This window comes from Excalfactoria chinensis, chromosome 5, assembly GCF_039878825.1.
Source record: "Excalfactoria chinensis isolate bCotChi1 chromosome 5, bCotChi1.hap2, whole genome shotgun sequence".
Lineage (NCBI taxonomy): Eukaryota > Metazoa > Chordata > Aves > Galliformes > Phasianidae > Excalfactoria > Excalfactoria chinensis.
The window spans coordinates 30,534,450-30,561,327 of record NC_092829.1 but is presented as its reverse complement, the minus strand read 5'-3'; the positions used below and the strand labels follow the sequence as shown (position 1 = coordinate 30,561,327).

Sequence of the window (26,878 nt, the reverse complement as noted above, 5' to 3'; positions counted from 1 at the left end):
GGTTCTATTCTGGTCTTTATTGGAAAACAAAATTTCATTGTAAATGCAGTATGTGTAAGTCAGGGAGTCTTGGAAACATTCATTCCCACAGAGAGGAGTCCTTTTCCTCCTGTGCTGGGAAGAGTAGTGTGTGCTTTTGGAGGTACATGGGGATCTACTTACAGCTGTACATCTGGTCTGTGCTGCAGCTGTTGCCAGCAAGGGGCATGTGGATGTGTCGGGCGGGAGACCAAAGTCTTCTGCAGTCCTCACCAACAGTGTCCACCTTCTCTGCTGCTACAGCTGGCCACCTGTGGTGGTTGGATCAGCAAGCTGAGATCTTCATGGTCGCCAGCCTCCCTTGCTCTGCTGAGTGGCTTGTCCTTGGTGTGCCCACTGAGCCAGGGAGCTTTGAGTAGCTGGGGCTTCCCATCTGCCTCAGTTGGAGGCAGAGACAAAGCTATCCCAGCTATGCCAGCAGCTGACTGAGACCATCAGTCAGCAGCCTTCAAAGGGATCACTGTGGCCATCTCCTTTTTCTTCCTTCCTTTTCCTCTTTTCCCCATTGAAATTTATGAATACATGTCAGCTGGAACCCGAGTCCCTTGGCATCATCTCCTTTTAGTCAGGGTGTGCTGGGGCTGACCCACTGCTGCCAGCCCAGCCATCAGAAATAGCTGCTGTGGCATTTTCACATGGCTCTGCTCTCTGTTCTTCCAATCCTGAGCTTGGTCATGTTACATGGTAATGTTTCTTCATCAGAGTTTTATAAATCAGTTTTCCTGCTTCTCATTCCCACCTGAGCCCCTGGTACAGAATCGATATGAGCTTGTACTGCTGTATGGGAGTAGTAGGGCCTGACTGGAGCTCGCAGAGGACTGGCTTTGGCTTTCAGGCAGCAGCAGCAAGCAGGTTTGCTGGGATGCCACATGGCATTACAAATTTGTTTTGGGCCACCCCATAGCTGAAAGTTTTTGCGTATCTGTTGATAGTTCAAAGAACAGAATTTTGAAGGGAGATTAAAGAAGTTCCTCAGAGCTCAGCTGGGCAGCAGCCAGCAGTGGGTGGCATGCAGCCCTCGGAGCTGTGCCCAGAGAGGAGGACATGGCTGGTTATCCTAAGGATGTGCAGAGTGGATTTCCTGGGGATGTGGGTGGCAATCAGTGCCCACAGGGTCTCTTCAAGCCTGCCACAATAGCACAGAGCAATTCAGGGCAGTGCCAGGAAACTCTTTCAGCTAGCAAGTTTCAGTGACTTTTGCCCCTCAGGGAATTTCAAAGTCTCCCCATGCTGGTGGTATGTTTGAATCTGGCACCTCTCATTCCAACTTCCTCTCCCCCTTCATCCCCACCTTCCCATCCTTGCCAGCATCTCCATGGCAACCCTGTTGCTGAAGAATAGGGAAGATGTCTAAATATAGCTTCCAAATCTCCATGCCTTCGGCTGAAAGACTAAAACCAGGGGGGCTGCTTGAAGCCCTGGACTGCTGACGTATCAGACAATAAAGGGCATCTTGCAGGTGGGAAAGCACTTTGGTGGGACAGGGTCCTTCCAGCTGAATTGTTTGTGAAAAACTTTAGGCGCTTTGAAGTGACCAACTTGCCTTCTGCTGCCCAATGCGCCTCTGCTCCTGCACAACATCAGGTTTTGGAGCTGTTCTGAAGAGCAGACAGCAGCATCTTGGTGCTTCATTTGGCCATCTGCACCTGTGAGGGGTTTGACATCCCAGTCTTTTGTTGCAATGCATCAGATAAGCTGGAAGCAGAGAAATTCAAAATCCTCTGATAAGGAGTGAATTGTCTCCCTTCCTTCTTTCTCCACCCTCTAATTTTTCTCAAATTCTGCACAGGGTTGTGACTAAGGTTTTGCTCTTTGTAACATTCCTTTCTAAGAGAAAAAGGGCACAGCGTCATCTCAGAAAAGCTGCTCAAGCAGCCCAAGTTAATGGGGGAAGAGACATTGATGCCCAGGGCCCTGGCACTGCTCTGCAGCCACACCAGGCTCATGCCCACTGGAACTGGCTGGTTCCGTGGACTGCCGAGCTGCATTACTGCTTGTGTAAGACAAGTGCTTATTGTACAGACCTCAGCACGTAGCACCATAGGCTGCTGAGGCTGTCTGCTCTCTGCTGCCCTGAAGCACCAAGTCTCATAGGGTCAGCAGGAAGAAGCTGTCCTGCAGCTGGACAGGCAAGGTCTGTGCATGTGCACAGCACTTCAGTAGGCAGCGCCAGCAGCCTGGAAGGGGATGCACAAAGCAGCCCAGAGCTTGTTTGGCTTTGTGTTGTGCTTTGTTGGGTGTTTGTCTTTTTTCATTTTATTTTATTTTTTTAAGGGAATTTAGAAACCATATGGCTGAGCCTTCAAAATGCTGAATATATAAATAGCTTTATTAAACCAAATGCAGAGGAAAAAAAGTCTGCGGAGTTGGGCTATTATGTTTGTATAACCAAATTTAACTCAGCTGATCAGCAGTGTGGATCAGCTGTGAGTAGGGGAGTTTAACAAACCATGCTACCACGTTCTTCCCATTTTTGCAGTAATTCTTAAAAACAAATTGGTGACATGCTTCCTTGAGGAACCCCTCTATACTGGATAATTTTATCATGCTTGTACAAAGTGAAATGTAGAACGCTTTGGAAATCTGCTTATCTGGCAGAGCTGGCTGTGCTTAGAAGGTTCCCAGGGTGTTTTGCTGTGCCTGCCCAGCATGCCTTCTCTTGTTCTTCCAGAGCTTCAGAGCTGAGCTTGCGATGTTTGCCATTTAATAGCTCCAATGCTGATCCCTGTGGCTGACACGTGTAGATGTGCTGCATCTCTTGAGTTGTCCTAAATACCATACCAGGTACTTAAGGATTTGTTTGCAAGGAATGACTGTGCTTAATGGGCTCACCTGCTTGTGACTTAGCAGTTCTGATTTTTTTTATTGCTTGCATAGTTTGCACCCATGCAAAGTAGCTGTGAAACTGTCACGTGGATTTGATTGCACTTTCTATCTCTTTGCATGGAGCAAGTCCAGAGGAGGGCCACGAAGATGATCAGAGGGCTGGAGCATCTCTCCTATGAAGAAAGGTTGAGGGAACTGGGCTTGTTTAGCTTGAATAAGAGAAGGCTCTGATGAGATATCATCATGGCCTTCCAGTACTTGAAGGGAGCTGACTTCATGCAGTCTGATAGTGATAGAACAAGGCGGAATGGCTTTAAAGTGAGAGAGGGGAGATTTAGGTTAGATGTTAGGAAGAAATTCTTTACTCAGAGTGTGGTATGGTGCTGGCATAGCTGCTCAAAGAAGCTGTAGATACCCCCTTCCTGGAGGCACTCAAGGGCAGGTTGGATGGGACGCTGGGCAGCCTGAGCTGATGGGTAGCAGCCTTGCTCATGGCAGGGAGTTGGAACTGGATGATCTTTAAGGTTCTCTCCAATGTAAGCAGTGGAAAGTGAGGTCTGTGCTGCTGTGGCAGGAAATGAATGCATACTGAGAGGTGAAGCTGACCACAAAGTGCCCACCAGCTTTTCCATTCAGGATGCAGGAAAGATAACAGATATCTCATACTTCTTTTTGACTTTATTTTAGCAGGTGTTGCTATACATCTTTCACTGGTAGCGCTTTGGACTTTTCTAGTACAAGCAAAGATTTTTAAAAGAGGCTTTATTCTTGGCTATGTCCCTTTAATTATTGTGTGTCAGCGACTAAAGCATTTTCAATAGTCCAAATTGAAACATGAGCCAATTTACTAATTAGCCACGACTACATGGGGAATACACAAAGGGAAATTACTTTTTTTTTGTGTGTGTCAATATTTCCTCTTTTTATCACTCTCCAAGACATTGTGCAATGTGAATGAACTCTATACCACAGCAGCCAGACAGATGGGGCTCCTGGACAGTGCCCAGCACAGTCCCACTGGGACAGACAAGGAAAGGCACACAGAGTTTGGGCTGAGCAGCCCGATCTCCATCTCAGATTATGGTCGCTTCTTGCTTAGCTTCTTCCTCACTGGAAGTTTCTTTCTCCCTGTGATCTGCCTTGGTGTGAGATGGTATTCCTGGTCTTGATCCTTGCAGAAGCAGCTATGTGCTGCTCATGTGGTGGAGCCCTCCCTGGGGCAGGGGAGCAGCAAGCTGTAGGTTGCCTGCACAGGTCCCAGCACTGAGCTGTGGGGAAGTTTCTCAGCAGCTTCTATACTGCCTCCTATCTCTATCCCTGTGAAGGGAAGGCCAGCCAAGACATTGGTGCTATAGCAAGGAGCAGTCCCTGAAGTCTCTTCCTTCCTCTCTCAAGGAAGTTTGCACCTTGTGTGTCAGGGTAGACATAAAGAGAGACTTCCTCAGCCTGAAGAAATGAAATATGGTAAAAGAATGTACAGAATATTGTGTGTATCATGAAGCTTTCAGAAACCAGCTGGGCTATCACTAACCTGTCAGGAATGACTTGGTAGGACTGGCTCTACCTGGAGGTAGTGATGATAGCCGTTGCATCCAGTTCTATTTTCTGGGACTTTTTTCTCTACTGGTGTGCCCTAAAGAAAGGCACAGCTCCTCTCAAGCGAGAACCAAGGCAGAATATGTTCATCCTGATACACACCACTTCTACCACTGCTCAGAGCTCTCTTGCTTCCTTCCTTCACTCTCCCTTAGCTTGCATCGCTGTAACATCTTCCAAGTGAGGAGCTCAAATGTTCTGCAAATTGCGACTGTCCCCTATCAAATCTCTGTGAGAAATAAGGATCACAGGCACTGCATGGATACAGAAACTGAAGCACAGACATATCAAGTAACTTGGATAGCCTCAGGATTGCCTGGAGAAATAACAGTTCATATAATTAGCACTGCAGAGAACCCTGTTGTAACGATAACTAGTTATCATCGGTTATCCCACAGGCTAACTTGAAGACAAAAGAGAAAAAAACGCCATTTTTAGAGAACTTCTGTCTATGATGCTCTTCAGCAGACTGGTTTGGTAGTGAAACAGTCTGAGCTGTTCCCTGTGTGCTTGCTGCACGTGGTGGGATGGCTCCTGTACAGCTGGTTTTCCAAGGTCCTCACGAATGACACAGCCAGTTCCTGGAAATTGGCCTGCAATGGCTCATCTCCAGCTTCTGCACTAGCACCAATTCTTCTGTAACTCTTACATCAGCAACTTGTACATCAACGATCTGCCTGAAACTCTATCCTGACACTTCATCTATCCTGTGGACATCTGCTTAGATAATTGGTACCAAGGTCGGCTCTGACCTTAGAGGCACCTTCATTTCTGACCTGGCTGCTAGAGGAATCTGGGGCCACCCCTGGTGGCTGCAGCTGGGTGCTTCTAAACCTGTTCTCCCTTTCATAATCGTCCTGGGAGCCAAAACGTGTCCTTTCGTGGGCATAGGCTGAAGACCAGAGTGCATCCTGTCTGTCTTGGTCTTAACACTGGATAGTTGCCTAAATTACCATGATTTCCAATTGACAGAAAGATCACTTGTTTCCTTTGTGACCTTGAATTGAACCTTCTTTGGGACTGAATGCTATTCCCTCCCCAAAACCTCCTGTCTTATGTATGTGACAGCGTAATTCTTTGCTTCAAAATGGTTCAGCTTGTCCCAGCTGGATTACTCAATGTGCAGCTCTGTGACCGTGTGCATCATGTCACGGTTTCTCTTGCTGTTTTCTTCACCTTGCCTGCCAGCACTGTGTCATGTAGCTCTGTTAAATATCCGCCTCCCAATGAGCTGGGCAGAGACGGCTCCCCACTGTACCTAGCCTTATTTAATCCTGTCTTGTTTGCCTCACATTCTGACATCTTACCTAGTCAGCATTTCTGCCACAGAACTTCTCAATGAGATCTTCTGGTAAAGAAAATAGGTTCTACCCATAGTTTTGGTTTGAAAAGCCATCCTGGTGCCAGCAGGTGCTGAGCTCTGGGCAAGTCAGACAGCAGTGCTGAAACTTTGAAACTCATGCTGCAGGTACCTGCACCCACAGCAAATCAGGTGAGAGCCTGGGTATATTACGGTGCATCCAGGATGTCATGGCTTGACCCAAGATGTGTGCTCCAATGATTCACATTAATGAGTTACTAAAGATCTCCTGGTACTTCTCACTGTCCTAGGGATGTTTACCTTGCTGTCCTGGCTGCTTTCCATCCTGGCTAACAGCATCCCACCGGGGACTGTAAATTCTGCCCTTGCACAACCCTGCCTGTTTCAATGGTATACTCTATGTGACATTTCCTGACTTACGCTGTTTTTAGAGCTGAGCCTTATTTCAGATTCCAAAGTCATGCAGACACATCCTCTTAACCTCCTCTGCAATAATTCCTGCAAATGAGAGTCTCCACACAGAGAGATACTCAATATTTTCTAGCACATTAATCAAATAACCATCCAGTTGTTGCCTTATGTGTTAGAAGTGGACGTGTTGTCAAATAAAATGATTTTATAGATTATCCTCTGTACTTCCCAGATGGGGAATTTAGCAACATCATGCGCGCAAAGTCCTTTAGGAGAAGATCGATGTCTATTCATTTCATCTTCTGTTGCTTACTCAGGGAAATCTTGTTCTTAATGTTCCTCCCCAGAAGGGGAGCTTTCCCATCTCTAACTTTTGAAAGCAGTGATTATTTTTAAATGCATGTTTAAAGGAGAGCTTGGACTGGCACCATGGGGGCTCTTGGTGGCCAGAAAGCATGGTTCGGTGCTATTGGAGATGGTCGCTGCCAGGCCCTGTCTGACCCATAGGCAGACATGCAGAAGGATGCTAGCTGTGCTTGTCTAAACTAAAAGAATTGCTCAGTCTGCTGAAAGCACCACTGAGGACTGAGTGCTTTCACAAATTTAGCCATCTGGGGGCTGGGATTGAGCTACACTGTGGTTTGGTGCTGGTACTGGAGCTTTGGGGTTTGCAGAGTGATTTCTTGCTGCTAGTTCCTGGAGGCATTTAATGAAGGCAGTTGACTGCTAGGACAGGCTTTTGGACATTGTTCTGTTGTTATCTGCTTTAGAACTGTCTGACATGTACCTGGGCCGTGATGGAGCTGTCAGAAAGGGGAAGGATGGCAAGTATCCTCCTTTTCCATTGCAGAGCTATCAGAGTGGAGTGCAAAAGCTGCACAGCTGAGCAAAGTATGGTGCAGATCTCATCGGGAAGAGGAATAGAATGCTCTCAGTAGCCAGAGTTGCCACAGAGCCTGGGACTCCATAACTGCCCTCCATCAGTGGCAGCATTTCTGTGCTGACAGTCACCGGCCCAGTGATCTGCTGAGAAAAGGGCACTTCACCACACGGAAGCAAGCGTGGCCCAGCTTCTTGCAGGCTGCACAGGAAACAACCTGGCTCAGGAGCAGGCAGTGCCTGTACCATCCACCCACATGTGGTATCAGGGTTCCTAGCCACAGAAGGGTCCTTGACACACAGCCCACAGCCTTGGGCTCCTGTGCTAGGTCCTGGAGTTTTTGCAGTGCCATAGTCTTGCTGTGCAGGTCGGGTGTCCCCTGGGGCACCTTCTCCTGTGGGCCTGAGGTTGGCTGAGGGCTGCATTGTTTTCCCTGTGCTTGTGTTTAGCTCCTTCACCTTCATTTTAGGAAAATGAGTGAGATGAAGCTGATGGAGGTGGACCAGTGGCCAGACGGAGTCTGTGGACAGGGAGCATGCAAGGGCTCCGCCACTGAGCTTGAGGACATGGTATATTCCCAGCTCTTGAACAGACAAGCTGATGGCCCTTGAATTGGTTGCCAGATTCAGACACCATTTTTTTGAAAAGCTATGAGTGCAGAAATGATCCAGTTTGCCACTGAGCTGATGTAGGAGTTCAGAGGATTGGTGCTTATATAGGGGACTTAATAGATATCATGAGGAGTTTCTGCCTTTGAGTTCCACAGGGCAAAACTTGAGCATCTGTTTCTCTTCATACAGAAGAGAAAATCTGAATATTTTTCTTGTTTCCTTTGGCCTTCCTTAGTACATCTAAAGTATTCTAGCAAAGGTATAGCTTGTTTGGTGGTTTGTTTGTTTTTTTTCTTATTTCTTTTCCTTCCTGAACTTTCCCTTGTGACAAGCTCACTTCCAACCGAGTCTGAGCGATGCTATCATTTTCTCTTCTGAACAGCCCTTACTTTGAATCATGGTTGAACTTCACTGCTTTGCAGGTGGAAAAGGGATTGGGAGAGGACTGGGCTTTGAAAGACACAGTGCTTATGTCCTGAGTTAATAATGCCTGTGGCATGCAAGGGAGGTAAAGCTGTTTGTGCAGTCAGACTGAATATGGGTTGGTGTTCTTTTGCTCCTGTGGGATGGAGAGCTGGGGCAAGGTGGGTTGGGAAGAGGGCAGCAGGTACTGACTGAAAATTGGCAGCAAGCAGGCATCAGTATGTATGAACCCAAAGGAATGAGGGGAAAAAAAAGAAGAGGGTGAGCTTGAGGTAGCGGCCCTTTACTTGATTTTATTTTTGAGTAATTATGTGTGGTCCTACCTTTCTGTGTCCCTGCAAAGCAAGGAAGCTCAAAGGGGCAGCCATATGCCAAGCAGAAGTCTTGCAGGGAGAAGTTGCCTGGCTGTCATAGGAAAGCATGCAATACCCCTACCCCAGGATACTTCTTTTTGCAGAGTCAGCATTTTTGCATTCACCCTTCCCATAGTCCTCACTGTGTTTTCTTTCTCATTCTTGGCTTTTAATAAAAAGCAAACAAAAAACATTTTAGAAGACCACTATAAGGAATTCTTATCACTGTGGGACTACTTAGCATACAGTCTAGAGCTCTGTAGTTAACAAAATGGGTACACAATGAGTCATTATTCCTTGAGTCCACAGTTTTGTGTGTGCATTGTGCAGGCAGGTGGAGGCAGGTGGATTGTGGGAAGTCAGGCTTTCCACACAGAGCACAACCATAGAGAGATCTGCCATGCACGCTTCCTCATTACATGAGCGTTTCTCCTCTGCTCTGCTATGTGCATGTGCTGCTGATGGAAATGGGAGACTCACCTCACTTAAGAAAAAAAAAGGGTAAAAGAAAGTTGCTGTAAGAAACCAAACCCAAATTGTGTATATGCTTAATAAGCAATACATAAAGCTTTAGAATGACTTGGATTCTGGGGACAAGTTTTGTTGCAGTTACTGAGTAATATGGGGCTCCTGGAATGGAAAGCAGTAAGCAATAGTAATTATGAATGGGGTGTTAAGAAGCAACCCACATTCAGGAAGTGCTGGCTGCTTTTGAAAATCCCACCTTCTGTTTTGTAGCATGAGAGCAAGAAAGAGACCAGAGCTGTGAATCAGATGTATATTTAATTCAGCAAATTGAAAAAGCTTTGCAAAGTACCAGGGGCCCAGAAAACATCTGGTTCAAAAGTGATATTCCATCAACCTCTCCAAAGAAAACACAATGAAATCATTCTGATGAAGTCTTAGCAAAGCACCAAAATTTACACCAGAGACCTATCATTTAAAATCCTACATCCTTCAGGCTGGATTAGAGGAGATTGAAAGGGTCTAGGAAGGGAAAGGAGGCTTGCTGGCATTAGTGCAGCATATTGGTAGAGCAAGCACTGGCAAAAAGAAAGCTGATTTAGCTTAGAAGAATTAGAGGTGAAATTCTTTTGTTTGCATATTCATACACTGATGGATATAGCAGGGGTTGTTCAGGCTCTTCCCTCTATCCCATATGCCATCATCCGAAAGACATCTTTTAAGACAAGAACAGAGAGTGAAAGTTCCCCTGTCAGAGCACAGATGCTGTTGTAATGTAGATGAGCCAAACTGGAGAGAGACTGGATAACTTTGTGGTCATTAGTGTTAGCAGTAGGAATGCAAGCTGCAGCAATGGAAGGCAACCAACCTGTCCATTTCCCACCGTAACATGGTGATTTTCAGGGGGATGCTGGCACAATTGTGGGTTGCAGCATCCCCAGGATTCAGGAGTGGATTGCTCATTCTCTGAAGCGCTATGGGGCCAAAGACACCACTTGTGTTTAATACCTCTGCTTAAGAGAGCAAGGCTCTTAGGGCCGCAGTCCTTTTAATAATCAGGCAAAGGGAATAGTACTTTCTGTCTTGTCAGTGAGCACGTGAGCAGAAGCAGCAGCTCAGCCTGGGGAAGCCGAGGCTGTCATTTGAAGCTTGGGGTTATTTCTCCAGGTTCTTCAGTTGCCAGTACTGCTGTTCTCATCTTTGCCATCCGCAGCCAAGACCAGTTAAGTGCAAAAGGCAGCAGGAGCCAAGCTAGTGGTGTGCATGCGCTTTGGTGTGTGTGTGCAGCAGCAGTGGTGTGGGTGAAGCGTGCTCTGCTCCTGCATGGTGCAGCTCAGCCCTGGCTGACAAGTCAGAGCTGTTTGAGTCTCGCTTCATTCTGCACAGCATGTCCTGCCCTTGGGTCTGCTGGTTAAACAGAAATTGGTCAGCACTGCTGGCAGCAGCGGGCTTTAGCCCTCTCCAGAGCCGCATTGAGCTCATTCAAGTGGGTGAGAAAACTTTGACTCTCTAATGTTCCTGTTCAGTTCCCAACCTTGCTCCACTTTGCTCCTCTGTTCCCTTCTTCCCTTTATGATGCTTACTATTATTTTTCCATCCACAGCAAAACAATTCACATCAAAGTAATTGATGATGAGGAGTATGAAAAAAACAAGAGTTTCTTCATTGAGCTGATGAGCCCCCGCATGGTGGATATGAGTTTACAGAAAGGTGTAGTACTGGCCCTCCAGACTAACGTTAACGTTCTTCTTTCTTCTTCTCTCTTCTCCTTCCTCCACTTTTTCTCCTCTTCCTCTGATTTCTCTTTGTTTCCAACTGCTCTGTCCTAAACACTGCTGTGCACGCACTGTGTCACATGGTATCCATGGAGTGGGGGAGATGGGGACAGTAGGGTAGCCTGGGGCAGACACCAGGGAAGAGAGAGAGAAAGAAGGATGGTCCTCAGTGGGAATATTTTTCCATGAATGTTTCCATTGATGAGAAGGGAAAAGGCAAATTCTGCAGCACCAGGGGAAGATGCTTGCTAGAAACATCGAGCGTGTCTGGAGCTCATCACCCAGCCCTGCTCCAAGAGCTGTGTCCCTTAGTCACGGAACAGGTTGGGGGAGGAGGCAAGCAGCATTAGGGAGGAGAAGCAATGAGATGTGCTGCTTTAGAACTGGGGATTAGAAACACCAGCCTGCTGCAGCAAGCAGTGCTGTAGCCTCACCCCACAGGGGAACATGGCTGTGAGTATGTGTCTCTCTTTTTTCTCAAGCTCTGAGCCCAGAGTCCCTTTGTTAATTGCGACGGTAGCAGAAACAATCAATCTTCAGCTAAAATGCAGTTGGTACCCCAGTGTGGCTCCTGTTGATTTCCAGGCAGCTGATACCCTTTCCATTACCATGTGACACTGAAAAATGTGCTGCAGAAGTCGCCTCCCACTAACCATCAGCAAGGTCCGACCCCACCTTTTCCCTCCCTCCTCACCTCCCTGCCAGCCCTGTCTCCCCCTGACACCCTCCTGCTCCCCAAGGAGCTGCAACCGATGCGCCATGTCCAAGAGGCCGGCCAAGGCGCGCTGCCCTGCAGGAAGGGGCCGCATGCCAGGAGCCTGTGCTGCTACCGCCGCCGCCGCGTTGCCTGTGGCCCGCTGACCCACTGTACACGGTTGTCTCTCTTGTCCCTACAGGAAGACCGTAAGGGTAAAGATAGTAGATGAGGAGGAATACGAAAGGCAGGAGAATTTCTTCATTGCCCTTGGTGAGCCGAAATGGATGGAACGAGGAATATCAGGTGTGAGATCCCTTATGAAAAAAAAAAACCCAAAGCAAGTAGAATCAAGTCTCCAAACCCCAAATCCAGAAAATATAACCTTCCCTCTCCTCCTTTCCCTCCCTCCTTTTCTCCTCCTCATGTGGATGGATGGGCTTTGACTCTGCCCTTCTGTATCCTCGCTCTCACCCTGTCCCGATGTCACCTCTCCTTTTAGCGCCCAGCTTACTTTTGATCCTCCTTTTGTGCAATGTTTGAGCCTCAGAGGCTGTACTATTTTGATGGGATTTCTTTGTCTTGGTCTGTTTTTGTTCTGAGCACACCTCTGCTGTTCTCCCCTCTCCTGCTCCTTTGCCAGGACCTTGGGGAATGTGAGAGACAAGGGACAGGCATAGTGCATGGCTACCTCTTCAGCTCATCCTGTACACCCCCCTGTCCTTCCCTCTGTTGTTGCCTGCCAGTGGCATTGCCTTGGTGCTCTTGGGTCCCTATGAGACGTGGTGAAAAGCCCATGGAAGAGGGAAGGTATGAGGTATCCTGTTCTGTGTTTATTTTGCAAAATGGTTCTCTGTGTCTTTCATCTGAAAAGCACCTTAATGTGTCTCAGACAACCCCAGCCTGTTATGCACAGGGTGTGGAGCTATGTTAATGTCCAACTTGAGCATTGGTACAGTGAGATCTGGGATCTCCTAGCAGATCAGGATTGTAGTGGGTATAAATCCAGATTTTCTGTCATGCCTTGCCTGCATGTATCCTTGTATATGTGTTTGAGTTCTTTCTCATTCAACAAGTCTTGCCATTGGCATCACTAGCTTTGGGCCTGGGAGAGCCAATCTTTAATCAGAGAAGCACTTTACAAAAAGGAATCCCAATTCACCTTTTGGAGTCTGGAAGGAAATAAAACCAGGTGTACATGCCTGTGGGGTTATTTCTGATCCCTTGTTCTGCTGCTGGTGATAGAAACATCTGGCAACTTCCCATGCATCACACAGCTTTCCCTTGTTGAAACATCTCCTGTTTCTTATCTCATAAATACAGGAACTATCCCCTCGTCAGTCTGAGCTCTCCTGTATGGTTCTCCAGGACATTTAGGATAGACACAACTTGTATTATCATGAGAATGGCATATAGTGTCTGTGTATTTGTAAAATGTAAACCCCCAAACCTTTTGTAGTTTATTGCTGTTAGACCATCGCATGCCTCCCCTGGGTGGCAATGGACTTGAGGTTTCTCTGTGTGCTGAGCTAATCCCCTCAGGTTTCATCAAAGTCCAGATTTAGTGAGTGTTCACTCTTAATCAGAAGCAGTGATAAACCTGCCACGTCCCATGAGGGTACATTCACTGTCCTCCAGCATAAAGATGTAGGCATGGCTTCTACCTAGAAGTTGCCTGTCTTCAGCTTGTAGCCACTACTTATTTTCCTGCTTTTCTCCATCAGATTTAAGAACTACGTAGTGTGCTTTATCTTCTGGATAGGTGCTCACTAAATCTGTATTACACTTAAATTTCTTCTTGGAAGGTTAAGGAGATTCAGTCTTTGGATCTAGGACTGCAAAACATTGTCTTGAGCCATAGAAGACCTCCAGGATCTTCTCTCCACATATGCCCCTTCCTATCTTTGGGGTTCATACCTCCATGTCACCAGGTACAGGAGGGAAATCACTGCTTCTGACTCCCTCCTGCACATGTAGGAGCATCTCGATGAAGTTCCTGCTCAGTTGTTTGCCTTCTGTGAGCCCTGGATCCTTTTTTAAAGCAGCGAGCTATAGAATCTAAGTAGGGTAGGACTGGCTTTTGTTAAATTCTGTGTTTCTTTTTCTGCCTAGGCTACCATGCTCATGATTAGCAAGACAGTGATGCTAGTTTGCTGTATCGTGCGTGTCTCATTTACACTAGCATCAGTGGTAGTCAGTGGGATTCCCAGGCAGAGAGAACTGTCAGGCTACTTGTTCTTCACCACACAGCCTGTGCAAGGCAGCCACTTTCACCTGAGGTGAGGGTGCAGCATCAGCTGGACTCTGCCTACCAGAAAGAAGTGCTGGACCATGAAGAGGAGGAGATACAGAGCCCTGGTTAGCCTCACTAGAGAAAAGTCAGAGCAAGAGCTGTGTGTTTGCAAAATCTAGGAGGAGCCAGATTAAAACACATCTGTAAGTGTTCCTGGCACAAGGTGGCACAGTTGCTACACTGATTCTAGGGCACCTGGAAGGATCCTGCGCTCTGCAGAGCTGTGCAGCACAGCCTCTCCATTGAGCTTACCTGGAACGTGGGATGATGGAATGAGGAGCTCAGCAGCACTGGGAGCGACAGCCAGCCACTACCATCACCAGCAGTGTCATGGATGGCTCCCAGCGGAGAAGGCAGCCCAGGGCATGGGCTCTCAGCACTCATGAAGGCATGTGCTCATATTGCTGTACTTTATCACAATGTGCTTCTACCTTGAAGGATGCTCAAAACAAGGCCACAGCAGCCACTTCTGTGCAAAGAGGCCTGTGCAAAGCAGAAAGGATGCAGCTACAGACTAGGAAAAGTCTCCACACATTGCCATGTGGCTGGGACTTGTTTTCAGTGTAGTGACAGATGGACCCCATGCAACTCACAAGGCAAGAGCAAAGTGCGGCTCCCAGCTCTCCTGGGAGGTTCAGGCTGGGTTGCTTTTGTTGAGGAGTCTCCCTGGGTTTTGGCTGCTCACGCTTCTTTCTAGCACTGAAAAAGATGTGGCTTTCTTGACTGTGTGACCTCATTTTGCTATTACTCCTCACTTGGCTCTGTCACATTGTGCCTGTGCCTAGAGTGCAGTAGGAGCATTTCATGTTTTCAGACTGCCCTTCATGGTGTCTTCAAAACATCTCTTCTGGCCCCCTTGGGAGCAGGATTGTATTGCATGACTCGGCTGGCTGCCAGCCATGCTTGGAAGCAGCCTGCTGCCCAGCTGTGCAGAGGCAGCTTCTCCATCCCTGTAGTGCCTGCAGTAGGGCTGCGTTGTGTGAGTACCACACCTGCTCTGAGCCTGCAGACATGCTGCTGTTAAACTGTGCCTTAAGAGTTGCTGACTGCATACTCCATTCTGTGCTCTTCTTTGTATCTAAATGTTGTGTGTGCAGTACCAAATGCTGTCTGGCAGCCCATTTCTTCTTTTTCATCAGCTGCTTTCTGCAGCTACAGTTTCTCAAAGAATTTCTGGTCACCCAAACAAATTACACTGAGCAAGTTGGTGTTAGTAGCTTTTTTTTGTTGATTTACTCAAATAATTCAGAGATCAGATAGATCTGCAGTGGGTACTTTGCCAGCCCATTCCATGATGAAGACTGACACTGACTCCATAGTGTCACGTCAGATGCCACGGAACTGATGTGAATAAATACAAAGAAATTGAAGAGAGGATCCTGTTCTCTGCTTGGCAAAGAGGCTAAAGGTAAAGAGAGAGTGTAGCTTTTCTCTGTCCTCCTTTCCATGTCCCACATTTCCTGATTCCTTCTTTTTTTTTGTCTGCCCATTTCCAAGAAATTAATCTCTGGATCGGACTTGTTTTACCTTTCCTCTCTGCTTGCAGTCACGTAAACTAAATCCCTCTGCACCGAGCATAGCAGGGCTTTGAAACCTCCCTATGCTCTCAGCCACCTTTCTGGCCATCCTTTTCTCAGCACCTTCTGAAAGTGTTCCTTCTGTGAAATGAGTTCTTTGCTTTATGACAAGATGCAATATTTTGGTTTCACTGTTACTCCCATGGCAGCTCTGGTATTGTGTCACCGCTCAGCTCACAGCTAGGTTTTGACTACTGCCAGCCCTGCAGGATGTCAGAGAAATCCAGCCTGTTTTTACTTTCTTCACACATCAGCTTTCACAGCTTGTTTATAGCCCTGGATTGTGGAAGCAAAACTTGCTTTGCTTTTCCTGGAAGTAATCGGTCTTCCAGCTAAATTGTGGTTAACCTTAGGGTTGATAAAGCTCAAATGGCTACTTTGGAAGATTTCACTTGATAATGGATAATGGTGAAAATAACTTCTGGAAAATTGTTTCATGAGGGTGACTGGGAATCTGCTCATGAGAATCCAACTGGAGACACAGTGGCAGAAGATTCAACCCCAGGGATGGAGCGCTGATTCTACAGCATTATACTCTGTAAAAGAGACCGACATCCTTCCTGCAAGATTTTGCTTCAGAAACTGATGTGATTATGAGATATGCCTTCACTGGAAGTGGGAGCACAGGTGGCTGGTGAGCACTGTTAAATAAGTAGCTGGCTAGGGAAGATTTTGTCTGAACTCCCCTTCAGCCTTTTCAGCACAGCGTGAAGTGGTGTGGATGGATGTCCTGAGACACCTCTGTCACCTCCCTGTACAGGAAAGCTTCATTGCTCAGAGGGCAGATGTGGCTGGAAGTCAGAGTGAGGATTAAACTGCAAAGAAAGATGGGTTCGTAGCTTGGATAGATCCAAACAAGTTATCTGTTTCAAAACGTTGATGATGGCACAACTGGGTGTAAAGGTCTGTGCCTGGACAGATAAGCCACACTGATATGGGAGGATTTGTGTGGCAGCTTTCTGTGGTGTGGGCAGGTTTTGAAAAACTCCTTCTTCCATTAACTGCTAATGGGAATATCAAATAAACATTAGATTGCTGCTGCCTTTTTCCCCAGAGGTTTAATAATTTGTTGCAGCTCTGTGATTAAGCTGAATGCTGCTGATTCTCTTGATGGACAGAATGGATCAGGGTCTGTTTCTTGGAGTCTTTGCCATTAACTTCAATAATAACAGGATTAAGGCTAAAGCTTCAAAATCTCTGCCTTGTTTATCTAATGAAAAATACATGTTCATAGCTCTCCGCAGTCCTTTAGGAAAGCAGTTCGCTCACTTCAGTGCAAGCTAGAGCCAGAGCCCATGGGCAGTGCAGTGAGCCCTGCTTTGGGCTAGTGGGCAGGTAGCTTGTGGTGTGGTGTTTCCTTTGTGTGCCCTAGAGTCCAGACCGTCTTTATCATTGATGTCAGTAGTGGAACTGAGTGCATCCTCAGCAAGTTTGTGGAGCTGTTTACAGTAAGGATGGTGAAGCACAGGCACAGATTACCCAGAGAGCTGGATGGTGGATGCCCCATCCCTGGAGACAGTCAAGATCAGGCTGGATGGGGCTCTAAGCACCCTGGTCTTGCTGTGGTTGGCCCTGTTCATTGCAGGGGAGTTGCGCTAAATGGCCTTTAAGGATCCCTTCCAACTCAAATGATTCTATGAAGGTTTGTGCTCACTCTTCCTCTTGGTGCCTGTGCTGTACGTGGGGCTCCCCTCCAAATCCTCAGCCTACCTCATTTCCATTAGCTCTGTAAGCTACATGCATTTAACCACCTATGCGGATCCTCTTAGCTACATAGCAGCTTTCTGGAATCTTTAGATACATCAGCTAGAAAAGATGTATATAAATGAGCATTAAGGCCAGAATAAAGCATGCAGTATGGTGAACATATGCATATGTAGAAAGAGCAGGAAAAGGTATATTATTGTTCAGAAAACATCTGAGCTTCTGTGGTTTTATCTGTGCACCACTGCCCCATGCTTGTTCCTTTCAGTATGTGCCACTATACTCTTTCCCTATGGAAATCAAGGCTTTGAGTCTCCTGAGAGTCCAGGGGAAGGCAGCGTTAGTGTCCTCAGCCTTGTCTGCAGGCACAGATATTTGTCCGCACACCTGCTGTGCAAGGTTTAGGCAAGGGATTCTCAAGACTTTGGATTTGGCTGCTGAGCTAATTTTAGCAGCTGCCTGTACTAAGATGCTTGCCAGGCCTCTGAGGATACCTGACATGCTGACAGCAGTGCTGAGGTGGTCTGGTTTGGGCTTAGGGAGGAATGGAAGAGCAGGGGCGGAGGAGAAGAGGTATGGGGAGCAGCACAGGGGTTGTGGGAAGATGGTATAGGTGTGGGATCCCCAGACAGAGTGACAGTAAGCTGTACAGGTCAGGACTGAGGGCACATTAGCAGATGCATGTGCGGGATGGAAGCTTTAGTCCGTGAAATCATTTTCTTGCTTGCATGCACAACATTCACTCAGAAATATACAGATAAAATAATCCCTTGGCTTTCTGCTTGCTGTATTCTTAATGTTTCATTCATAGCTTTATGGGCTTCTTCAAATATTCATGTATCATATCATAAGTGAAAGGGAGAAAAATACTTCTTTTGCAGGCTCAAAAGCAAATGGGAAAAAAATAAACTCAAATCCCAGAGCGCTAGGAGAACATTTTTGCAAAAACATGAGGAACCAATGATTATTATTTTTTTTAATAAGCACAGTGGCTCAGGGGCCCAGTAATACTTCATTATATTAAATTTGAACACTGAGCCGACCCAATGTATTAATAATTGTAATTGCAAAAGGAAAATTAAATTTCCTCCCATTGTCTGAAAGGCCAGTAGACCATGGAAGAGGAAGGAGGCCATAGTATGGAACTAGGACAGAGCTACAAGGTCCCTGGGGTGATGACCAGGGCCATTGATGGGGCTGGTCTTGTATGGTTGATGCTTCTTTACAGCCTTCAGGGCAGGGTTTCTGATGGCACACAGGTGAGCCAGGACACAGCAATGCTCCCCCGGCTATGTAACCTTTGACAAATTGCTTAGGAAATCACTTTCAAGCCAGCATGGATAAAATTAGGTACCTCTGTGCAAAGGTGCCTGCTTCTCTGAGGCCTGAGCTGGCAAGCCTGGGTAAATTAGCACTTTTGGACTCCTGCCCACTTCTGAGTTTGCAAAATGTTCCCTTTAGCCTCTCTTTGCTGGTTTCACCATCTGTCAAATGGGGATGTTAATACTGACTCAGTCTTCGTACAGAGTTTTAAGCTTCTGAGACTCAAAGTGCGTGATAATAAGTGTTAGTAATTACAGTACCATCATAGCATGCAACCAAGTCTCTGGAGACCAGCTTGCTGCTTGAAGGACAAGCAGAAGTCACAACTAAGGCATAGTGCTCACTTCTTTTGGAGAGGGTTTGGTATATTTTGCTGTGTGATCTCTCTTACAGGCTTCACTATGGTTACTTTGAAAGCTGTGCGTAGACTGTGGCTTTCCAGGGGGACCCCTGGTGTATCTAGACCTCCCCTGGCGAAGCTCTTGCTGAGCTGCAGTTTGGGTCATGCCAGGCCCTGATGGCAAGCATGGCTGTCCCCTGCTCCTTTCCCTTCCCTTCTGCACCTGCATCCCATTCCTCTGCCTTTGCTTGGGGGGGTGATTTTTGGGAGCCCTGATGCGGTGCTCACCAGCATCACCTCCACGTAGCTCCCATGTCCTTAGCCTCTGCCTGGCATGCAGCACTGAGCAGCTCACACATTGCATTAGGCCATGGCCATTGCTCACTGAATGTTGTCTCCTGCTGAACAGCTTCTCCTGCTTTTCCCAGAGCGACATTAACTTTCTCCCTGTTCTTTCTCTCTGTCTGTCTCTTGTCGTTCTCTCCCCACAGCTCTGCTGCTCACCCAAGGTAAGACTGCTTTTTCTCCTTACCTCATCCTGCTCTGCTCTGCCTGTTTTTGTCCTCTTTAGTCAGCTCTGTCTGCATTTGCTGCGTGCAGGAGCGAGGCACCACCCCAGCTCCAGGTGCTCCCATCCGGCAGGGGCTGAGTCAGAGCTGTGCATAAAGACCATAACAGTGACTGATGCCTGAGAGCCTTCCTCCCCATCCCAGAAATTTCCCTGCAGTTTCAGCAAATGGCCCAACCAGGGCCTGCAGCTTTGACTCCAACTCTACCCCCACCTCAGGCAGCTCTGGGGCTTTGGTCCTCCTCATGCATCCAGGTTTTCCTGCAGTCAAAAACCCCCTTGGCCAGGGCAGGCACGTGGGATGTCCCCATTGTCATTCTGGGTGCCACTCAGTGCCAGCAGCACTGCTGGGATGTGATGGGCTTTTGCTCCTCACCTCTCAATAGCAGCATTTACCTTTATTAGCACTGAATCCAACTTTATTGCCTGAAATCCCCATTATGCTGGTCTATCTTGATCACACCACAGTGGTGATTTATGCCTCCTGTATTTTTCTCACTCCTTCAATCCCAGGTATGATTACAGTTCAATTTGCTCTAAAGAAACATTTATCAAAAGCTCAAGGCCAGGTGAGCAGGGTGCAGGGAAAAGCTGGCAGATTGGCACACCAAGTTGAAAACCGACAGCCCCATATGTAGAAGCTGTGAGTCCTGCAGTGGCTGCACTAATGGTGGGGGCTGTTTGCAGACTTCAGAACCCCCAAGAAGAGCTCTGTGCTCCTTTGGCTCACCACAGGCCGTGGATTTTTGTAGGTTTTGTTGCAGATTGTATTTATTTGTAATACTTGAGCTGTGCTGCAAACTGAGAGTATCTCTGCTATGAAAGTTTCTGTCTCTGCAGTTTTTAGGAGGATGCCAAATGTGCTATTCAGGGATGGCCTGAGCCCACAGGAGGTGGGGCTAATTAGGAAATTGCTGGTGGCAGGCAGAAATCCCCAGCTCCCAGAGTATCAGCTTAGGATGTTTATGGAAAACTCCTCTGAGTAGTTTGCATGGCTTCCTTTGTTACCTTTTCAGCTCCAGGATGACTAAGAATAAGTTGAGCACAGCCTCCTTCCCAGTAATTTCATTGCTTTAATTCAGTAGCTGCCTAATTTGATCAGAAACTCGGGAACCAAATAATCTGTGTTAAAATAATATAACTTTCTCCCTCTGTTGCAATCCAGCTTGATTGCTCTTGGCAGCTGGTAGTGGATTCTGTGGTCACCAGCTCTGAGAAGCTGTTCTCCAGCTAACAGAGATAGATAGCTGTACGTGATGGGGAGGTCTGTGGGGCACAGCCCCCTGCTGTCCCCTGTGCTGGAATGCCCCATGTCCCTGGGGCACACAGTGAGTACTTGGCCGGGTTCTGGTCTGGCAGCACATAGCCCTGCTCCTGGAGTATGTTGCTGGAATGTCACTCAGCAACCATCATGGCTAATAAGTAGGGAGAGAAGTGATGTTCTCATTTAGTCCATGTCATGTTAGATTTAGCTTACACAGAAGTGCAGGAATCTGTGTAAAAACAGCTTTGTTGAGCATTTTTTGGGAATCTTCCAGTCCTCTTTCTCACAGACCATCTCCCATGTTCCCCTGCCTTTGCATGGCACAGCCCCCACGTGCCATTTTTTTGCAGAATTCCCCAGAGCCTGGATGTCACACAGGTGGGGAGATGAGCCCAAGTACAAACATGTTTTGTGGCCAAATGGCCCTTAGTTGGAGAACACTGGAGTGCCTGAGTGTGCCAACCCCTGCAGACCTATCCCTGGGAAAGCAGGGCTGTGAGTTAAACAGGAGGTAGCACTGCTGGGCTGGGAGAGCCTTCGGCTTGGGTTCTGCTGGTGCTATTTGCAATCACCAAACTCCAAGGCAGACTTGCAAGCTTTTCTTGGGCTTAGGATGTTTGGATTCCTAAAGGTATGAGGAATTACCGAATGTTAGCTGCTTATCTACCCTCACTTCCACATATTCATCCAGATCAAACATTCTAAAAATGTTTCTTTGTGCACTGAAGTTCATGGTCCTGCTTTCTGCATGTGAGCTGCATGGATGCTGCCTGCTTTGTGGTGAGAAGGCCGGGGAGCAGGACCACCAGCAAGGGCCTGAGAGCAGAGCAGCAGGGAACTCATAGAATCATAGAATAGCCCAGACTGGATCCTTGGGTCCCCATAAGGAGTATCGAGTCCCACAATAGAATCTGTGCGTTGGCTGTGTGTTAGCCCTCCTCTCATGGATGCACAGTTTCCCACTTTGCATTAAGGACACTGGAGCATGTACATTGGATGCATCACGCCTCAGAAATAGCTTTCCGAGCTAAGTAAGCAGATTCTTCCCATTTTAGACAGTGGCGCAGGCTGTGCGTGCATGTGTGTGTGCATGTGTTTCTTCAAAGGGCATATCATTATGCCAGACTCCACTGCCAGTGCATCTCTTAGCCAGCAGCCTTCCCAAGTTGTGACTGATAGATCGACAGTCCTCTGGAGAGAGGAGCTCATTCACACGCCGTATTTACTTTGTGTAGCTGGGATTATATTTTATTGAGCCACAACTAAAATCCCACTTTAATTGTCGCTTTAATTTCTTCCTGGCAGCACAGTCCCCAGAAGGGGTGACCTTCATGCAGATCTGTGCCCACTCTAGAAATGGATGGGTATGAGATAGCTCGAGGGGTGTGAAATGGCCTTCGCAGCAGTCTTTCATGAATGCATTGCTGGTTTTAATCCAATTTATTCAGGAAGTGACAGGGAACGGAGACTGGCCTGTGGCTGTTTGGTAGTCTTGCAGCATTTCCTAGGTGATAGGCATCTACCTCTCCAGCAGTGTTGCTGGGCCTTGCCATTGCCTGTTTCAGTACAAAGCTGGCAGTGGACTTTTTATCTAACTGATGTACAGTGTAGCCAGATAGTGTCCAGTTCACACTTGTTCCCAATGGTTTGAAGGGATTTGAGCAAGCAAACATTCAGGTGCAGTGCATGCTTTGGGAATGCTGCTCTGTTTTCCCCTTTACTAGTGGAAAAAAACAGGAAGAGCTCCCACCCAGCCTTTGCACTTGCAGACTGGCAGGTCTCCCTTGCCTCTAACAGCCCACAAGCAGCCTGGCACGAGGAGCTGATGTCCTCCTGCAGTACCTGGTGCATAAGACTGAGCTTCTGTAGTCTGAGAGGTCTGCATATCTCCTGAAGCCCAGATGGGCTGTTATCCCTTGGTGGTCGCAGACCTACATCCCAGTGCAAACAAGGTTTTGGGGACTGCTCTGTCCCCACCTTCCTCCTCCAGGGGAGGAGGTGATGGCCATCCTGGAGGCCCTGGTGAGCTCCTGTTCTTGCCAGGCATATCCAGACCTTATCAGGCTTAATTGGGGTTGACATCTGGGAGTCCAGGGTGCAATCTGCATTGAAGAGTAGGTGCAGATGCTGATACAAACAGAAATCAGGCTAGTTAATAATTAAACTGCAGTTTGGCAGTGTTCACCTTGTCAGGCTTGACCTTCCAAATTAAAAAAGTCTGTCTCTCCCATCCAGCTCAGCTGCTGGGCCTCTGCTCATGGGGCTCCACTCAGCATCCCATGGGAACAGACAGGATCAGCAAGCTCAGTTCAGGTTGTGTCTTAAGATAGGATGAATGACTCAGGTTTAACATTTTCAGATTCACCTTTGAAGTCTGTTAGGTTTCTGTACTTTGAGTAAGAGGTTCTCTTTCCTGTTGCATATTTGGAAATATTCTGGAAATATTTCTGCTATTTGCAGCCCTGAGGTATGTCCAGAGAAGGGCAGTGAAGCTGGTGAGGGGTCTGGAGCACAGACCTTATGAGGAGTGGCTGAAGGAGCTGGGATTTTCAGTCTGGAGAAGAGGAAGCTCAGGGGAGACCTTGTCACTCTCTACAGTGACCTGAAGGGAGGCTGTAGTGAGCTGGGTGTCAGCCTGTTCTCTTGTGTAACTTGTGATAGAATGACAGAGAATGGCCTTAAGTAGTACCAGAGGAGGTTCAGGTTGGACATTATGAAATATTTTTTCTCCAAAAGAGTGGTCAGGCACTGGAATGGGCTGCCCAGGGAGGTGGTGGAGTCACACATCCTGGAGGTGTTTGAGGAACATTCTGACGTGCTGAGGTACATGGTTCAGTGGGAAATACTGGTGACAGTATAGGGGGACAGTCGGACAGTATAGGGGGACAGTTGGACTGGATGATCTTGAAGGTCTTTTCAACCTTGGTGATTCTACAATGCAGGAATCACCTCCTTTTTGCAGCTGTAAGTAAACTTCCTCTGTCTGGTACTCTACCAGACATGCTGCCTATGAGTTGACACCTACTTGCAGCTCATATCCAAAGGGTTCAGCATGGGAGTGGTATTCAACCACCTGCCTGCAGTGGACACCCTTGACATGGCTTCTTGGGTGACTGTTGTTTCTTCTTAGTGCCCCAGTTCACTGCAGAGGTGCTGTGTGGGGGCAGCTGGACCTCCCTTACTCAGGTATTAGGACATGCTGTCTGCAGGCTGCAGCTCTCCAGATCTGGCCATCACCTGGCAAGGCCTCAGGCATGAAGGTGCCACTTCTGCTGACACTTGCAGGACTGCACATCCCACAGCCACCTGCCAGCAGGAGGTCCTGAGCACAGAGCTCTATGCAGCCCTGGATTGGCCCACTCCTCAGAGTGCTGCTGCAGTTCTCGCAGTGCACTGCCTGGCACAGGCACATCAAACAGCATGAGCAAGAAGGTAGGGGCTGAGATAAGTCTGTGCTGGATGCTACTCCTCGCAGGGAAGAGAGCATGTTCTGTGGTGCGTGCACTTAGGGACCTGTCTGAAGATGGCTGAGATTTGCATGAGGCTCTGTTGTCGTATTTTGTCAAAAGCTTTAGTCAAGTCAGTTAAAGCAGGGACTGAGATGTTTGCGTTTGTTTTCTTTTTAGCATTTCTCCTGTAGTTGTTAAGCTGGGGAAATGTGGTCCAAGACTCCCAGCTTTCCAGGCAGCTCTGATTCCAGACACTTGCTTTCTTTATCTGCTGCGTGACAGCAGCTGGTGGGCAAGAACCTGGTGCTGCCAGCTGCAGCCCATGGCAGTTCTGATGGTGTTACTTCCCAGGGAAGGTTGTAGTGAGCCAGATTGTCACTGAGTCTGGGCTGTGCAGCCCTGCTGGGATGGCTAGCTGTTGTGCTTCATCCTCAGCTCCCTGCTATGGGCACACACCAGCACCATCTGCCATGCTGGGCCCCCACAGAGCTGTGGGTGCTTCCTCCCGTGAGCTTTTAATTGTGGAGGGGGGGGGGGGAGGGGGTGAACCACACGTGTGGAACAGCAATTGATGTGTAAGCAATTGAATCTTTGATGTTAGATACAGCTTGTCATCCTCATATACTTCTGGGTAGAGGCAGAGACTCTTTCTAGGTCTCTGTCTTGGAGAAATAGATTAAGGTTTCACAAACTCCTTGCTCGTGTGAATATAAGTAGCTTGAATCTTGCTTCCAAATGCAGCATACAACAGAAGGTATTTCCAGGTATCCCTTTTGTGGCCACTTGGCCTTTGCCTGCCAGCATCCTCCACCCCTCCACCACCCTGCATCACTCCAGCTGCTCTGCTCTTCTGTCTCTGTCAGTAAGTGTAAACTTCTGGGAATTCCCAAATCCACAGGACATGTGTTGGAGCTAGGCAGTGATGGTTTTGATGTACTTCATTGATTTCAAGTGATGGATGTAGTTGTTTTGTGCTTCTGTGATGGTCTATAGGAATACCACTCGAGGTAGGAGTTCTCATATGTTTTATAAACCCTGCAGTCTCACAAGGCTTACAGTCTCTGCAGTCAGTCTATAAGGGCTGATGAGAAGAAGGCAGAGTTTACAATTGGACTCCACTGGAAGTTTATCACTTCTGTGCGATTTTGGTGAGGAATAAGAGATCTGCTGGAGTCCACTTTGGATTAGTCACATCTGAGGCATTGCCTGGCGTGTCTGTAAACACAACAGGAAGCCTTTGTAATACCTGACCCACTACTTGGCCAGAATGGGATGCTGTTCCTTTGTGGTACCTTGCCAGGTTCTGCTGAACTCCCACAACTCAGCATATATCATCCAAGAGCACCAATGCAAGATAAAGAAATTGATCTTTTTTTGAAGGAGAACTGTGCTTTATATGCTCTCAGTGACTAACAGATAGGCAGAAATCTTGGTCCTAAATAAATTCCCATGGCCCTGTACCCTACCCCTGCTCCAGGTGTCTGTGTTACTGCAGGGAGCTGCGAGGCAGCTGCTGCCTGCAGCTCAGTGTTGGTCTTGCTTTTGCAGAAGTAGCTGAGAGGAAGCTGACGGTTGAAGAAGAAGAAGCCAAGAGGATTGCAGAGATGGGCAAACCAATACTTGGCGAACACCCCAAACTAGAAGTCATCATTGAGGAGTCCTATGAGTTCAAGGTCAGTTGTTGTCCCAGGGGTCCTCCGGGAGGTGGAAGCTGTGTGGCAGTGAAGAGCTGCCTTGGAAAGCAGGGCTGAGGAGGCAGGGGGTGGCTGCATGTACAGGGGGAGGGCTGCCAGAAGAGGAAAAAGTGTGTGATACAACAGGGGGTAGGAGAAGCCTGAAGAAATGCAAAGAGATGTAGCTGCTGGTAGGCCAAGGTGAAGAGAGGAAGACAGGGGAATCCTGCTGGAAGCAGATGCCAGCATGCAAGAAGAGTCAGGAGCAAACTGTTCCTGCAAGGCAGGATTGACAGAAAGAGCTGAGCTTTGTTTGGTGTAAGGAGTGGCAAACAAGCAGACTGTGGTGAAGTACAGCTCGTGCTGTACTGAGCTGGTAGTTATGAGTGGGTTCAGCATGGAGGTCCTGATAGGAGTATGTCTGTGGCACCTCCACAGTTTTGAAGAGGCAGAAGGGATGATTAGCTTTGCCTAATAGCAAAGAGTCTAATTGCTGTGCATCTCTATTCCCACAACAGAGCACTGTGGACAAGCTCATTAAGAAGACAAACCTAGCTTTGGTTGTAGGGACACATTCCTGGAGGGACCAGTTTTTGGAGGCCATCACCGTCAGCGCAGGTGAGGGGAAGGGCAACCCCTGGGCATGTACAGCCAGGAATGAGATGTGTCTGGGCTTATGAGGCTGATTCTGCCTGGTCAGACCTGTTCAGCTATTGGGTATATATATGGTGGTTTCTCACCAGTGGCCAGAAGGGCTTTTTCTGAAGTGCAAAGAGAGATGCAGGATATTTAGTTTTCTTCTTTCTAGTAACTAACAGTAATGACCTCACTGGAAACAGTACCTCCATCCTTGGAGCAACGTTTTCTCCCAGGCTGCCTCCTTTCTTCTTCCATCTCTCTCCTTCCCTTGCTATCTGCCCTGTGCTCCCGACATGCTTTCTCCAGTTTATTTTCATCATCTGATATTCACACCTAGACCAGCAGTGCCTCCAATCTCTGAGTTAACCTCCCCCTCCAAGAGGTGACACAGCTGCTGCTACTTATACCCTCACACAGGTGTGACACTTCTTGCTGGGAACATACTGTCCATCAGCCCATAATTTGGAGCAGGTGGACCAAGAGAGCCCTCTAGTTTCCCTGAGTGGCACTCATTTCTATAACTTTCTGCTGTGTGATTTCATGGTGTCTTTTAGCAGTGATTTCCACTGGCTAACTAGGTACTCCATGATGGCCTGTGGGTGAGGATGAGAAGAGGACAGCCCATGAGGGTATTACTCACTGTCCCACAGCCAC

General features: G+C 47.7%; 1 protein-coding gene across 7 annotated transcripts in view; it reads left to right on the top strand.

Moving 5' to 3' along the window:
- SLC8A3 (solute carrier family 8 member A3) overlaps positions 1–26,878 on the top strand; it is a 100,607-nt gene that overhangs the window by 69,772 nt on the left and 3,957 nt on the right. For 3 of the 7 annotated variants that reach the window (XM_072337313.1, XM_072337310.1, XM_072337315.1), the window contains 4 exons: positions 10,529–10,635; positions 19,123–19,140; positions 25,461–25,585; positions 26,104–26,203. In XM_072337313.1, coding sequence (XP_072193414.1) covers positions 10,529–10,635; positions 19,123–19,140; positions 25,461–25,585; positions 26,104–26,203 — 350 coding nt within the window. Of the gene's footprint in view, positions 1–10,528; positions 10,636–11,596; positions 11,701–19,122; positions 19,141–25,460; positions 25,586–26,103; positions 26,204–26,878 lie in introns of all 7 variants that reach the window. The other 4 variants (XM_072337312.1, XM_072337314.1, XM_072337311.1 and 1 more) reach the window with 3 other exon arrangements.